Source organism: Oncorhynchus kisutch, linkage group LG15 (assembly GCF_002021735.2).
Source record: "Oncorhynchus kisutch isolate 150728-3 linkage group LG15, Okis_V2, whole genome shotgun sequence".
Classification (NCBI taxonomy): domain Eukaryota; kingdom Metazoa; phylum Chordata; class Actinopteri; order Salmoniformes; family Salmonidae; genus Oncorhynchus; species Oncorhynchus kisutch.
In genome coordinates, this window is record NC_034188.2 from 48,678,856 (window position 1) to 48,693,349 (window position 14,494).

The 14,494-nt window shown below is 42.4% G+C and overlaps 2 protein-coding genes across 2 annotated transcripts; both read left to right on the top strand.

The window, feature by feature from the left end:
* The first annotated feature begins 291 nt into the window (after window positions 1–291).
* On the top strand, window positions 292–3,188 carry LOC116353698 (multiple epidermal growth factor-like domains protein 6). Its single transcript, XM_031791406.1, has 4 exons — window positions 292–436; window positions 632–855; window positions 1,599–1,760; window positions 2,890–3,188. Exons 1-4 carry the CDS (start codon window positions 292–294, stop codon window positions 3,100–3,102), a joined length of 744 nt encoding a protein of 247 aa, XP_031647266.1. The 3' UTR covers window positions 3,103–3,188.
* Window positions 3,189–3,664: 476 nt separating this feature from the next.
* LOC116353699 (uncharacterized) lies at window positions 3,665–13,180 on the top strand. Its single transcript, XM_031791407.1, has 7 exons — window positions 3,665–3,785; window positions 3,891–3,980; window positions 5,055–5,232; window positions 5,511–5,673; window positions 5,885–6,073; window positions 7,393–7,567; window positions 13,035–13,180. The coding sequence occupies exons 1-7, from the start codon at window positions 3,665–3,667 to the stop codon at window positions 13,178–13,180; spliced, it is 1,062 nt and encodes a 353-aa protein (XP_031647267.1).
* Window positions 13,181–14,494: the final 1,314 nt, after the last annotated feature.

Here is a 14,494-nt window from a genome sequence, read left to right on the forward strand (position 1 = left end):
GTAAATTCCTAGAATTTTGGGAGAATTGCAATGAACCGTAAAGCAAAGAGGTGATGATGTGACAAGAGCCAAATCACAATCTGTTCAATATCAGTTCATTGGTAGGATTGATATGAACAAAGCCTGTAATCAGACCTGGATGCATAGTGTTGCCATTTTCAACCCACCAGCCTCCCATGTTACCCTACCTCGCAGGCCTCATCAATTATTCAGTAGGCCAGGGAAAGTGCTGGTCTCCAGTCCCCCACTGAGTCTGGGACAGCAGTAGCAAGATAGTCCAGGACCGGGATGATGCTAAGGAAGGTAGGGCCAGGAGTATGCAGGCGGCCAACCCTGCTGTTTTGGTGCCTGTATGTCTTCGTGGAGGAGCACACTGTGTATGGCCACAACAGAACTGTGGAAACCAGGGAGATGGAGAGGCCATTTTGTGAACAAGGTAGACACACTGTATGTCTCTGCATGCTTAGATAGACCTGAGAATAATTATGAACCTATTTTGAGGCTATTGTGTTTTAGCTGTGTGTGGCATGAGAGACAAAACCTGACTATGCCACCTTGTGACAGCGCATGGAAACCCTTGGTGGTACACTACCACTACCATTTTGTGGTAAAACTCTATTTATTCAAACAGGATACTATTGTCCAGTGGGAAGTCCAACACCAGTGCCATGTCCGAAGGGTACCTTTGGGCCGACGGTTGGTGCTAGTTCCATGGACAGCTGTCTCAGCTGCCCAACCAACCACTACTGTCCGCGACCTGCTCTGACCTCAGGCATACCCTGTGGAGCCTGGGCACAGCAGCCCCTACCTGGCCAGGACAGATGTGTGTGTCTTGGAGAAGGGCAAACCTTCCAGGTGTGTGTATGTGTGTTTGTGTGTCTGTGTCTGTGTGTTTGTGTTGGTGTGTGTGTGTTTATGTATGTTCTTGTGTGTGTGTGTGTGTGTGTGTGTGTGTGTGTGTGTGTGTGTGTGTGTGTGTGTGTGTGTGTGTGTGTGTGCGCGTGCGTGTGTGCGTGCATGTGTGGGTGCAAAGCCCTTCTTTTATGTGTTGTATTGTGTATCAATGACTCTGTCCTGTCCGTCTTCCGTAGTATCAGGCACACAGGTTGCATGCAAGAACAGTTAACACAATATACAGTATATCCACTTGGTTCATGGGTTCAATCTGTAGCCCGCGGCTCAGAATGTTTCATATCAAGTTTCAACATAGCCGGAGTCTAATTTCCATCCGCGTCAGTCACCCGGTGACTGTTGAGCCTTCCACTCAGCAGCTCATGTTCAAAGGGGAAATGACTCTAGGTACTCTGAGTGACTTCCAGGTATTGGGTGTTGATCTAAGCGTTTTAATGTCAAATCAAATCAAAATCCAATTGTATTTGTCACATGCTTCGTAAACAAGTGCGTGGGGAGAGTCCAGTGTGTGTGCTTTGAGTCAAACGAGTTTTGCAAAAGGTCTAATGTCTATTTGTGTGCATGTGTGTGTTTGTGTGTATGTGTTGGTATGTGTTTGTGTATGATGTGTGTGTGTTGGTATGTGTGTGTGTGTGTGTGTGGGTGGGTGGGTGTGGGTGTGGGTGTGTGTGCACGTGCCAATTTAGGCCAGTGATGGGCAGTGCCCCTGTGCCCTAGGGTACCGCCTCATGGGCCAAGGGGACACTTGTTTGCACAGTGTCTATGATATTTGTAGAGATGGGAGAGCGAGGACACAACATGGAACCTGTCTGGACAGGCAGCAGTGGGCACAACACTGTACCCAGCAGGTTAGGAGAAGATAACTCACCCATGCATGCACACACACACACCCTGCACACACGTATACGCACACGCACACGCACACACACACACACACATACACAGAAACTCTACGTACTGTAGTTCATTGAACAAAGTACTGTGTGCAGTACAGGTGTGTTGATAGTACTTTTTTGATAACACAATTTGCTTTACCAAGACATGCATACAAAAACCGTGGAAACTGTTTCCATTGATACATTCTATTCTGTGTACAATGTACAGATAGACAATGTACAGATGGAACTGTGGCAACATGGGTGTCTACTCTGTACTAGTCCAACCAATCATTTACACATACAATAGATCTGTGGATCCCAAACTGGGGGCTTGCGGCCGCGAGTAAAAAAATATATTTTTTAAAGAAATCAGTCCAGCTTTCAACTTACTCTTGAAAGTTGTGACAGTATAATGCCCAAGATGCAATTGTAGTCCATAATCTGTTTTCCTTGTCAGTCATTGCATACTGTATCTTAGAGAGCTGTTTATAACTTGTCAGAAATGTCAAGATCAACTAGCCATTTGTAGGCTAACAATTTTTTGCTAGGTTTTTTTATCCCATAGATTGTGTTGTAATGCTTGAGACACTCAAATATCACATGAATACACATTAGACATGGCAAAATGTATAGAATTGCTAGAAAATAAGCTTTAAAGTAGCAAAATGTTCTCTTCACCAACATGAGGGTGTGAACAGTGCTTGTGACCATAGAAATAATTGTGGCACGTGTACACGTGCACAGTGGGGGCGCGGGATGTTCCCCAATGCTAGAAGAGGGGCCTGAGTAAAAAGGTTTGGGAACCCCTGACAGCGGGCACTGTTTTGAAGCCACTGTGCCTCTATCTTCGCACTCCACCACCATTGTAAAAAAATATTTTGGAAACCATCGAAATGCATTTATTAATGTCTACATTCGTTTTTGGCACGTTCATTCTATTATTCTATCATTGGCCCATATATAGCATCAGCAATCCAGGGTTTATATACATAATGGAGTCCAACGTAATGTGTAACCTTTTTCCCTTGACTGGCTGCCGCTCAGTCCCAGCCTTTTCCTAGGTCAACAGATCCCAAGTGTTACTCTCTTCCTCTCCCAGGTGTGTCTCTCTCCAGGGGACTACCAGGGCTTTGATGGGGCTCTGGGCCTGTGTCTGTGCAGGGAACCCCCAGAGAGAGCTGTGTGTGGGGGCTGGTGTAGGAGCAGGCCAAAGCTGGCACTGCATTTAGTGTGTGCTGCCGTAGACTTGCAGCTGGTATATAGCAACTCTGAAGGCCAGGTAAGCCATGATGACTTGAGCATGTGTAGGTGAAGAGTTGTATGGCAGACACATTATGCGCACATATTCACACAAGGCACCACACACACACACACACACACACACAAGGCAGCATATATATATCGCATGTATGCGACCAATAAAAATGTGGATTTGATACACACACACAGGTACAATTATTTGTCTCTCTGAAGTAAAACCATCAAGCGATGTCTGTCATTGAACAACCCCATGCCATGATTAGATAGTGAAAAAACACACTAATCTCTTTTATAATTTCTTTAAACAATAAAATTTAATTTACCAACATTTCTGAACATGGATATATAGCATTTTGGAACGAAACTAATCAATTACAAACACTTGATCCTGTCCCCTTATCTCCAAGCAACATCCATAGGACCATTTTATTGAAAAATGTATGGGTATACAGTACACTAGCTTGAGTTAAAACATAGCTTGTACAATCACAGACAATGTACGGAAGATGAACTGAATAAACTTGGAAATCACATACTAGGACATCATATGCTTGGACATCATAGAGTAACAACCTGACATAGTTATGAGTACGGTCCAGTGTTTTCTCTAACAGATGATCGTCTCCGGGAGTGTGTTGCTGGAGACCGTGTTCAAACGCTGGGACTCCCAGGGGACCTTGCAGTGTGACGGTCGCCACAATGTCTCCCTTCCTGTGTACACAGTGCAAACAAATGGTGAGCTCCTCGGATACAGTGTGGGCCCAGTTACAATAGGCCCTTAATACATGGTAGGACCAATAATAACAATGACTGTCTTTGTGTGTGTCTGCTTTTTTAAAGATGCAGGGTTCCTTGGTCTCCTCAATGACGTCCCAGCGGAGATTCGGAAGTTGTTTCCAGAGAAAAGCATGGGAATGCACATCTCTACAGGTTACCTATCATCAGAGAATGATAAAAAAAAACTATAGTGCTGTGAAAAAGTATTTTCCCTACTTTTGCACATTTTTTTATAATGAATGTTGTCAGATCTGCAACCAAAACCTAATATTAGATCAAGGGAACCTGAGTGGACAAATAACACGACAATAAATACTTATTGAATTTATTTTATAAAAGTTATGCAACACCCAATGCCCCGGTTTGAAAAAGCAATTGCCCCTTTACACTCAATAATTGGTCGTGTCACCTATAGCTGCAGTGACTCCAACTAAACGCTTCCTGTAGTTGTTGATCAGTCTCTCACATCGCTGTGGAGGAATTTTGGCCCACTCCTCCAGGCAGGAGGAGTTACTGTGGTAACTCAGTGACATTTGTGGGTTTTCAAGCATGAACTGCTCGTTTCAAGTCACAACATCTCAATTGGGATTAAGTCTGGACTTTGACTAGGCCATTCCAAAACTTCAAATTTGCTGCATTTTAGCCATTTTCATGTAGACTTGATTGTGTGTTTTGGGATCATTGTCTTGCTGCATGATCCAGCTACATTTCAGCTTCAGCTCACAGATGGATGGCCTGACATTCTCCTGTAGATTTCTCTGGTGCAGAATTCATGGTTCCTTCTATTAAAAAAAAGTTGTGCCGGTCCTGAGGCAGCAAAGCGTCCCCAAACCATCACACTACCACCACCATGTTTGACCGTTGGTATAAGGTTCTTACTGTGGAATGCAGTGTTTGGTTTTTGCCAGGCAAAGTTTTTGTTATTTGTAAAGTCAGGTTCCCTTTATCTAATATTAGGTTTTGGTTGAAGATCTGATAACATTCAGTATAACAAAAATATGCAAAATAAGAGAAAATCAGAAATGGGGCAAATACGTTTTCATGACACTGTACATGTTATCCTAATTTTACTGTCCCAACACACTTACTGATAAAATATTATCTCTGTGATTAATTCATTAATCCATCCATCCATCTATCCATTCCTCCGTTTGTTTCTTAGTTCCTTTGTTAATTTTTTCATTCATTAATTCAACCATCCATCCCTCCATGACTATTTTCTACCAGGTGACTCTGGTGTCAGAGAGGAAGGAGGGGCTGGGTCTGATTGGTCCAGCAGAGCAACCACCTGGGGAGGAACCATGAACTCCAGCTCTGTGGGGATTCTGAACCCTACTGCATGTCTACACCTACGGGACACACTGCTCTTCACTGTCACCAGACAACATTACCCTCAGTATGATGTGTAAGTCAATCAAACTGTGCTCCTGACAGTGGATTTTCTACACTTTGCTCTCAGAAATGAGTTTTTAATTTGCATAGGACTTCAAGATATGTTTTATAAAATGTCAAACCTCTTCATCTGGGACAGGGTGCTGTTGCAGATCCAACGCACTCCTGAAAGCATTACGGAAAAGCCACTATCTGCAACAATTATTTTGGCCTTTGCGCATCTTTCTATGAACCGTATTTTCTTTATCCTTTTTTTCTACTGAGCTTCAAGCTTCCTGTCTTGTTGTCCAGAGAGAACCTGTACAATACCAACCGTGACTTTGACTGGGGTCCTCTGAGACGGCTGGCTGAGGACCTGACACTGGCCAGGACACCACCGACACTCTTCTCATTGGTCTTCACTCAGCCTGGGGTGTACGCCTTCAAACTCAGCGATCATCAATACAAACACATGGTATTACCCTGTTTGCTCAAACGTGGCCTTAGAGGTTCTTACCTAATGAACAAAATGAGTGAAAGATACAATCGTTGTATAGTAATGCCCTGCTCCTCTTCATTCTTCTTTTATTGTGTTATGGTGTAACTTTGAACTGATAAAAGTGAAATCCATAAGCCTTCCCAGTATCTAAAGCCAATATGCTCACGTGCTCCTCTGCTCCTCACAGTATGTGAGGGTAATGCCAGCAGGTGGACAGTGCTATGAGGCTGGACCGTTCTTCCCCACTGTCCCCCATCATGTGACAAGAATGGGCATCGCCAAGAGACGACACCTGCTTCTACGCCCTGACTGGTTGGTGACAGGAGGACTGCTGCTTGGCGCTATGGTCATCCTCAGCCTGTGTGTGACACTGCTGGTGAGAGCACTTCTTGGCGTTGACAGGCACACACACATGCGTCCTCACAGGCATGCCTTGATTGCAAGCGCACACACACGTCCACAAACATTATTGGCAAGTGTATTTGGGAAATTTCAGTTTAGAATATGCATATGTGTAACAGTTAAGAACGTAGTTGAGAGTGGATTCAGTCGAGCCAAAGGGTTAGTTGAGTCACCCCTTCTTTCTAGGAAACTATACATAAAATGAATCATGTGACCAAATATTTAGGAAAAAAAGAGAGAAAGAAAAGTGGTAAGCAAGTTCGGTTCAAAAAACAGATTTTCACAAAGTCTGATTAAAATGTGTTGTGTTGTAGCTTTCATGATGCTTGTATCTAAACCAAAGCTGATCATTTTAATACTGTTCTATACATCAGTTAGAGTCTCTATAAGCTTATACAGTATATGCAGTCCTAAACCAAGCATGAAAGTGCATCTGTGTAGCTGTGTGGGCTAATATAGTCAAAATGGTTGCTGTGGGGCAGTGGTGGAAAGTACATACTGTAAGTAATTACTTTAAATTATTTTTACTTAAGTCGTTTTTTGGGGGGTATCTGTACTTTTAGATTTTTGACAACTTTTACTTCACTACATTCCTAATGAAAAGAATGTACTTTTTCTCCATACATTTTCCCTGACACCCACATACATTTTGACTGTTTAGTAGGACAGGAAAATGGCCAAATTCACGCACTTATCAAGAGAACATCCTTAGTCATCCCCCACTGCCTCTGATCTGGTGAACTCACTAAACACAAATGATTTGTTTGTAAATTATGTCTGTGTGTTGTAGTGTGCCCCTGGCTATCCATAATATAAAATTAAAATAAGAAACTTCGGCCGTCTGGTTTGCTTAATATAAGTCATTTTCTGTTAAGGTATCTTTACTTTTACTCAGGTATGACATTTGGGAACCTTTTCCACCACTGTATTTTTCCTTTCTGTATTGCACATGATGTTAAGTGTTCTATTTGTGACACTCAAGGTGCGGGTTGATGGTCACTAGACCTGGATACTGGATGTTATGGATTATTTTCATATCTGTTGATTGCAGCCAGAATGGAGGTACAAGGACACTGAGTATTCACTGTTCTATTGTATTGATGACATTCTGTGAACACTATGATTCTGTAGCAGGTGACAAATTCACTTCCTGTTTTGTGTTTTGACTTCCTACAAGCCTCTCGGGCTGCTGTTGACTACCTTTAAGATTCTAGTGGAGCAAAGGTCACGCACATTGTGCACACAATTCTGTTTTTACACACAAGTCAGACAGATTTGTATTCCCATGTGTAGATCTTGTTTCGGGAGTATGGTTGGCCAGAGAAAGTGGCCACCAGAGCCCAGTACCGTACACTCCAGCTCCAGTACCCCATGGAAGACTACGCCTCAAAGGGTTCCAGGGTGACGACATTAAAGAAGTACCACAGAAACCTCCAGGCCAGGATGACGGAGGCCTCTATACAGCCCGGTACAGTACAATATATCCTCCTCATTCCCACTCACTCTTCACCCACCATAGCCCATAGGCAAGCAATCTACCCAACCACCGTACTATAAAACATTCCCAGGGACCAGACCATAGTATAACAGCTTACACCTGTACCCTTTACTACCTTACACAACCCTGTTTACACAATGGGGAGACTGACCCTTAGACACCCAAAAGCCACAACCAATCACACTGGTGTGGTGCTTGCAAAATACCACCATTCACGTGCATGCTCACGCAATATCAACAGCCACACATACTACAACTGAAACCATCTTGATCAAGTTGGACAATCAGCCCAAATACGCTTAGATTTGTTATATTTAGGCAATTTATATTTGTTCAATTTATATTTGCAACGAAATCACTGCAGTGGTGTAAGAACAAGACCAGTATACAGAAAAATATGCTCAGTAGCTGATTCAGCATAATATAGAATGGAAAACTTGTTTTATGTGAACGAATGATATTGTAGACAGGACAATCAGTGCAAGACAGTACAATAGGGGCACAATGTTACAGTAATATCAGTAGCGTGGGTAGAATCACTGGGGAAGACAAGCCAGAAACAAAGCCATATTACAACCTATGTGTTGTGATAATCGCATTGTTTGCTGTATAACCTGTTTGTTCAATCACCCAATCAATCAAATGTATTTATAAAGCCCTTCTTACATCAGCTGATGTCACAAAGTGCTGTACAGAAACCCAGCCTAAAACCCCAAACAGCAAGCAAATGCAGGTGTAGAAGCACAGTGGCTAGGAAAAACTCCCTAGAAAGGCCAGAACCTAGGAAGAAACGAGGCTATGAGGGGTGGCCAGTCCTCTTCTGGCTGTGCCGGGTGGAGATTATAACAGAACATGGCCAAGATGTTCAAATGTTCATAGATGATGAGCAGGGTCAAATAATAATAATCACCGTGGTTGTGGAGGGGGCAACAGGTTAGCACCTCAGAAGTAAATGTCAGTTGGCTTTTCATAGCCGATCATTCAGAGTATCTTTACCGCTCCTGATGTCTCTAGAGAGTTGAAAACAGCAGGTCTGGGACAGGTAGCACATCCGGTGAACAGGTCAGGGTTCCATAGCCGCAGGCAGAACATTTGAAACTGGAGCAGCAGCACGACCAGGTGGACTGGGGACAGCAAGGAGTCATCAGGCCAGGTAGTCCTGAGGCATGGTCCTAAGGCTCAGGTCCTCAGAGAGAAAGAGAGAAAGAAAGAGAGAATTAGAGAGAGAGAATTAGAGAGCATATTTAAATTCACACAGGACACAGGATAAGGACTGACCCTGGCCCCCCGACACAAACTATAGCAGCATAAATACTGGAGGCTGAGGCAGGAGGGGTCGGGAGACACTGTGGCCCCGTCCGACGATACCCCCGGACAGGGCCACACAGGCAGGATATAACCCCACCCACTTTGCCAAAGCACAGCACCCACACCACTAGAGGGATATTTCCAACCACCAACTTACCATCCTAAGACAAGGCCTAGTATAGCCCACAAAGATATCCCCTACGGCACAACCCAAAGGGGGGCGCCAACCCGGACAGGAAGATCACGTCAGTGACTCAACCCACTCAAGTGACGCACCCCTCCTAGGGATGGCACCAGTAAGCCAGTGACTCAGCCCCTGTAATAGGGTTTGAGACAGAGAATCCCAGTGGAGAGAGGGGAACCGGCCAGGTAGAAACAGCAAGGGCAGTTCGTTGCTCCAGTGCCTTTCCGTTCACCTTCACACTCCTGGGCCAGACTTCACTCAATCATAGGACCTACTGAAGAGATGAGTCTTCAATAAAGACTTAAAGGTTGAGACCGAGTCTACGTCTCTCACATGGATAGGCAGACCATTCCATAAAAATGGAGCTCTATATGAGAAAGCCCTGCCTCTTCCTGGCGGGCCAGACAATAAGAAGACACAGTGGCAAAATAAATTCAATCACAACTTTGTTTCATCACAAAACCAGAGAGCAACCTCTGTCCACAAAGCATAGGACATGTAACAAACAGTTACATTACCTACAGCATAGTCAGGCAAGTTAATGTCTCCGACATTTTCGGACTACTAAACAACTATTGATTTAGAAACACAGAGAGTTACCGCAAGTTGCAAGGAAACAGGAGCTGCTTCCACTATTCCAGCACCATTTCAACTTCAATATTTCAACATAATCAAATCACCTACACTTAGTCTAATACAGCAATACCAAAAACAATTTAGTCCAATCAACATAAGCTAAATATGATGTGGCTGTCCATGGTTCTGATTTCTTTGTGTATGCATGCTTGCGTGCAAGTAGAAAAACATGTTGACTCACCCAGTTTGTAGAGAAACGCCAACGCCATCCTTCTCTCTTCCATGAGACAAAACGGTCTATAACTCGGTCATACATTACGCTTTTAGTTTTTGATGTCATAGGCTACCTGGCTAAAAAGCTCGCTCGCTAGCCTAACTTCCTTTCATGGGCAACGTTAGCTAGTTAACATTAGCCTACTACAACTAGCTACATATTGAACTTTTATCCTCTCAGGCCAGGGGCACAAAGTATGACTTTATGGTTGGATCAGAATCGCCATTAAAATCAATGGCCAGTACGGAGAATTAAGTAAAACTCACAAGTCCAAATCCCTAAGTTATGAAAGGGACAGTTTTAGCTAGTTAGCTAGCCTCCAGAGGACAACAACACAATGAGATGCAATAATTCTATTTTCTTCTGTATTTTGATGTTTTGCTCTCGATGTGATGTGAATTGTGTGAAATCCAAACTGGCTTCCCTTGACACTTTTTTTGGTGTGCCATGACCGTTCACAGTTGAGGTCAGTCAGTTTAGCTATTATTTTATACTTTATTTTATCAAGGGAGGCCAAATGTTCACGGGCTTCCCTTGAGTTCAATGGCTTCCCTCGCATTCAATACTATGGGCGGAAACGTCATACCAGACAGCATCAGATAGGCCTAGATTTGTGAAAGGTACTACACAGCGCAAAGACCCCCTTGCGCACTCAATGTCTGCCGAGATATGTTGAGTTTCCTTGTAGCCTATTGCCTGAATGTAAAACAATGTTCTGTCTGTTTGCTAATTCTCATGGCCTAAATAAATGTGTTCATATGGGCAGAATATTATTTATCGCCTATAGTAGAATGTTATCTATAGGCTATAGTATAATATTATCTACAGGCTATAGTATAATATTATCTACAGGCTATAGTAGAACACATTTTTATCAGTTATGAAAATCTGACATTCCATGTGAAAAAAAAAGATCTATAAAAGGCCGACATTTGGACGTTTCAATTAAAAAATACTGTCACATGACTATAGAAACTGAAACATAGTGATTTTGGAGACAGAAAGTAACAATAGGCTGTGATTAAAGGGTTAGACTATACACTCTTAGAAAAAAGGGTTCCAAAATGGTTCTGCGGCAGAACTCTTTTTGGTTCCAGGTAGAACTCTTTTGGGTTCCATGTAGAACCCTCTGTGAAAACGGTTCTACATGGAACCCAAAAGGGTTCTACCTGGAACCAAAATAGGTTCTTCCACGGGTTTTCCTATAGGGACAGCCTGAAGAATCCTTTTTGGTCCTACAGATGGCACCTTTTTTTCTAAGAGTGGCTCTCACCATTATCCTCATTATCATTATTGACATCATTCAAATTGAATCAAGTCACAATTAACAGCTTTGGTATTGGCATCAGTGAGCAGGCTTTGAGCAGCCACAGAAATACAATGTTTATGTAAAATGTCTGTATATCCCCCTAAATTTGAAGTCTAATATGTCCATTTAATATAAGAAAACATAACCAAATCCATTTGGCCTATGTCGTTTCATTTAGTCTCATTATGCTATGGAAAATGTAGGCTATTTCAAAAGTACAGAATACCATATTTTGAGTTGACTCTATTCTGTTCAACTTTAAGGAAAGGTCATTTTAATACTATTTTGATACTCACCTCAAGTCTTGATAATATGAATGAGAATGTAGTCCATTTTGTTTTGAAATCAGTATGTAAAGTGTAGGTCCCATGTTTCATGAGTTGAAAGAAAAGATCCCAGAAATGTTCCATATGCACAAAAAGCTTATTTCTCTCAAATTTGTGCACAAATTGAGGAGTATTTCTGTCTGTAATAAAGCCCTTTTGTGGAGAAAAACTCATTCCAATTGGCTGGGTCTGGCTCCCCAGTGGGTGAGCCGAGTTCCCAAGTGGGTGGGCCTATGCTCTCACAGGTCCACACATTCACTGCACCCCAGCCCAGTCATGTGAAATCCATAGATTAGGGCCTAATTCATTTCTTTCAATTGACAGATTTTCTTCCATGAACTGTAACTCAATTTTAAAAAATGTAATTGTTGCATTTATATTTTTGTTCAGTATATACAACATTCTGCCTATATGAACGAATGTATATATGCTTAGGCTACAATATGCCCATATAAAGGAATGTATATATAATATTTGTATCCATACGTGATTTAATGAAAAGCAGCAAACATAGGCATTTAATGAAATACTCATGAACACAATCTTGCAATAGTCTACAGCTGACTTCACACACAGCTTCCCCAGCACTTCACAGCTTCCCGGGTAAACTCGACATATTGTAGCCTCACGGGAATGAACGAGCTGTAGCGGTGCTTCAGGTGAGCTCTTCTCTTGCGAATTGAAGGAAAAGTATGATACCCTAAAGCCTGGCTTCCTTTGACACTCATGAACACATGCCTCTGAATACAGATATCAGTTAGTCACAGTGGGCCACATCCTGACTGGAGATCTGTGCACGTAACTCCGACTTTCATGTATATCATTCATGGGTATCAATTTGAGACTAAATTTGAGTTAAGAGCATGGATCTCAAGTTAGGATTCGGCTTACTAGTATTAATAAGCTAATAAAACAAAATACCTATTCAGGATTACCTCCCTTGTTGAATATTTATCTTTGTAGCCCTCATATACTGTATTTTTTTACCTTTATTTTACTAGGCAAATCAGTTAAGAACAAATTCTTATTTTCAATGACAGCCTAGGAACAGTGGGTTAACTGCCTGTTCAGGGGCAGAACGACAGATTTTGTACCTTGTCAGCTCGGGGATTTGAACTTACAACCTTTCGGTTACTAGTCCAATGCTCTAACCACTAGGCTACACTGCCGCCACATATATATGCTTATTCAACAAGGGAGGTTATCCTGAATAGGTATCTTGTTTTATTAGCTTATGAATACTAATTGGGAACACACTGGTTGAATTAACATTGTTTCCACATTAAACCAACGTGGAATAGATGATGACTTGACATATGTTCCCAGTGGGATTTAGCAAATGCTTTTGTCCAAAGTGACTTACATATGGGTGGCGCCAGCGGGAATCAAATCCACAGCCCTTGGTTTGCAAGTGCATACGTCATGCTAATCATTCTGTGTTGTATTTCATTCTGTGGTAGCCCTGCACTTGGAGGCAGATGAGTTCTGGGACTATGAGCATCAGGTGGACCTGGAGGCTTTCAGCACTAACACCTTCTACAGCATCCTACTAAAACACAGTGTGTCTGTCACCGCTAGACTGAGCCAGCTCAGAGGAGAGGTATAACCTTGCAGAAATGGAATAACAATAGTATTATAGAATTATAATGTAACTCTATAGGATTATATATATATTTTTTATAGATTGAGCAACATGATCTCACAAACTCACAGCTATTTGACATTTAGACTGTATGTACATGTATTTCTATAGGTAAGACAAACCTCGCACCAAACCTCTCACTCTCTCACCTTCCCAAGCCTCAAATATCCCGAACGCAAAGTCCAAGTAAATCGAGACAATGTCATATTGTACAGTCTTCTCATATTGTATGACATATTGGAATGCTTGTGTTTTTTTGGGTTACACCCGTTTTTCACCATATTCAGGGCCGGTCCTAGCCTTTTTGGGGCCCAAAGCACCTCATGGACAAAACATTTTAGTGGCCCCACTTTTAAAAGCGGAGAGAAGAAAATGACATTTTAAAACAAGTTTGCTGCAATTCTACAGATTTTTGTCATGGGGTGGAGAGAAGATTTGGGAATTTTATAAAAGATTTTATGCAATTCTACTCATTTTGTTATGGGGCACAGAGAAAAATATGCAGTTTTATCGCTCATTTCCATCAATTATACACATTTTGCCATAGAGTTGAGATACATTTTTATAGTTTTAAAGAATTTTCTGCAATTCTACAAATTTTTCCATGAGTTATGCCATGTCCTTTATTCCTTGGAGAGAGGGGTTACAGTCAAGGTGTGCCATTATCAACGGCAACCCTGGAGCAATTAGGGTTAAGTGCCTTGCCCATGTGCACATCGGCACATTTTTCACCTTGTTGTCTCGGGTATTTGAACTAGCGACATTTGGAGGTCAGAGCCCCTGCGCAAGTGCCCTGCATGCCTGGTTGGTCATTTGACCATGATTAGTACAAGTTTAGATAGCTGGCTAAACTAATTTACCAATCTAGAAATGTTTAGCTGACATGGGTCAATTGAGTGACTGTCAGTGACTGACGTAACAAGAGAAAAACAGATGTATGCTTATGCACAACCAAATTGCACCTTGTGTATTCTGATTTATAACTCAACAGTAAGTTGAAAATGTATTTTTGGGGCTGGGGCCCCTTAGTGCCATGGTGCCCTAAGTGGTCACTTAACTTGCTAATGCCTGGGGCCGGCCCTGACCGTATTAGCCTTTCCTGTTTGTGGTTGGAGTATTTTAGAGTGGTTAGGATTATTACACTGCTCCGGGGAGCTGGGCCGACAACGATGTACAGTAATATGAGCAGCGTAGACCCTGCACGTCTTTGTGAACCCTGTTTCGGAGACAGAAACTTGCTATGCTCTACAGTGTTTGTTTGTGTGTGTCTGCAGGTGA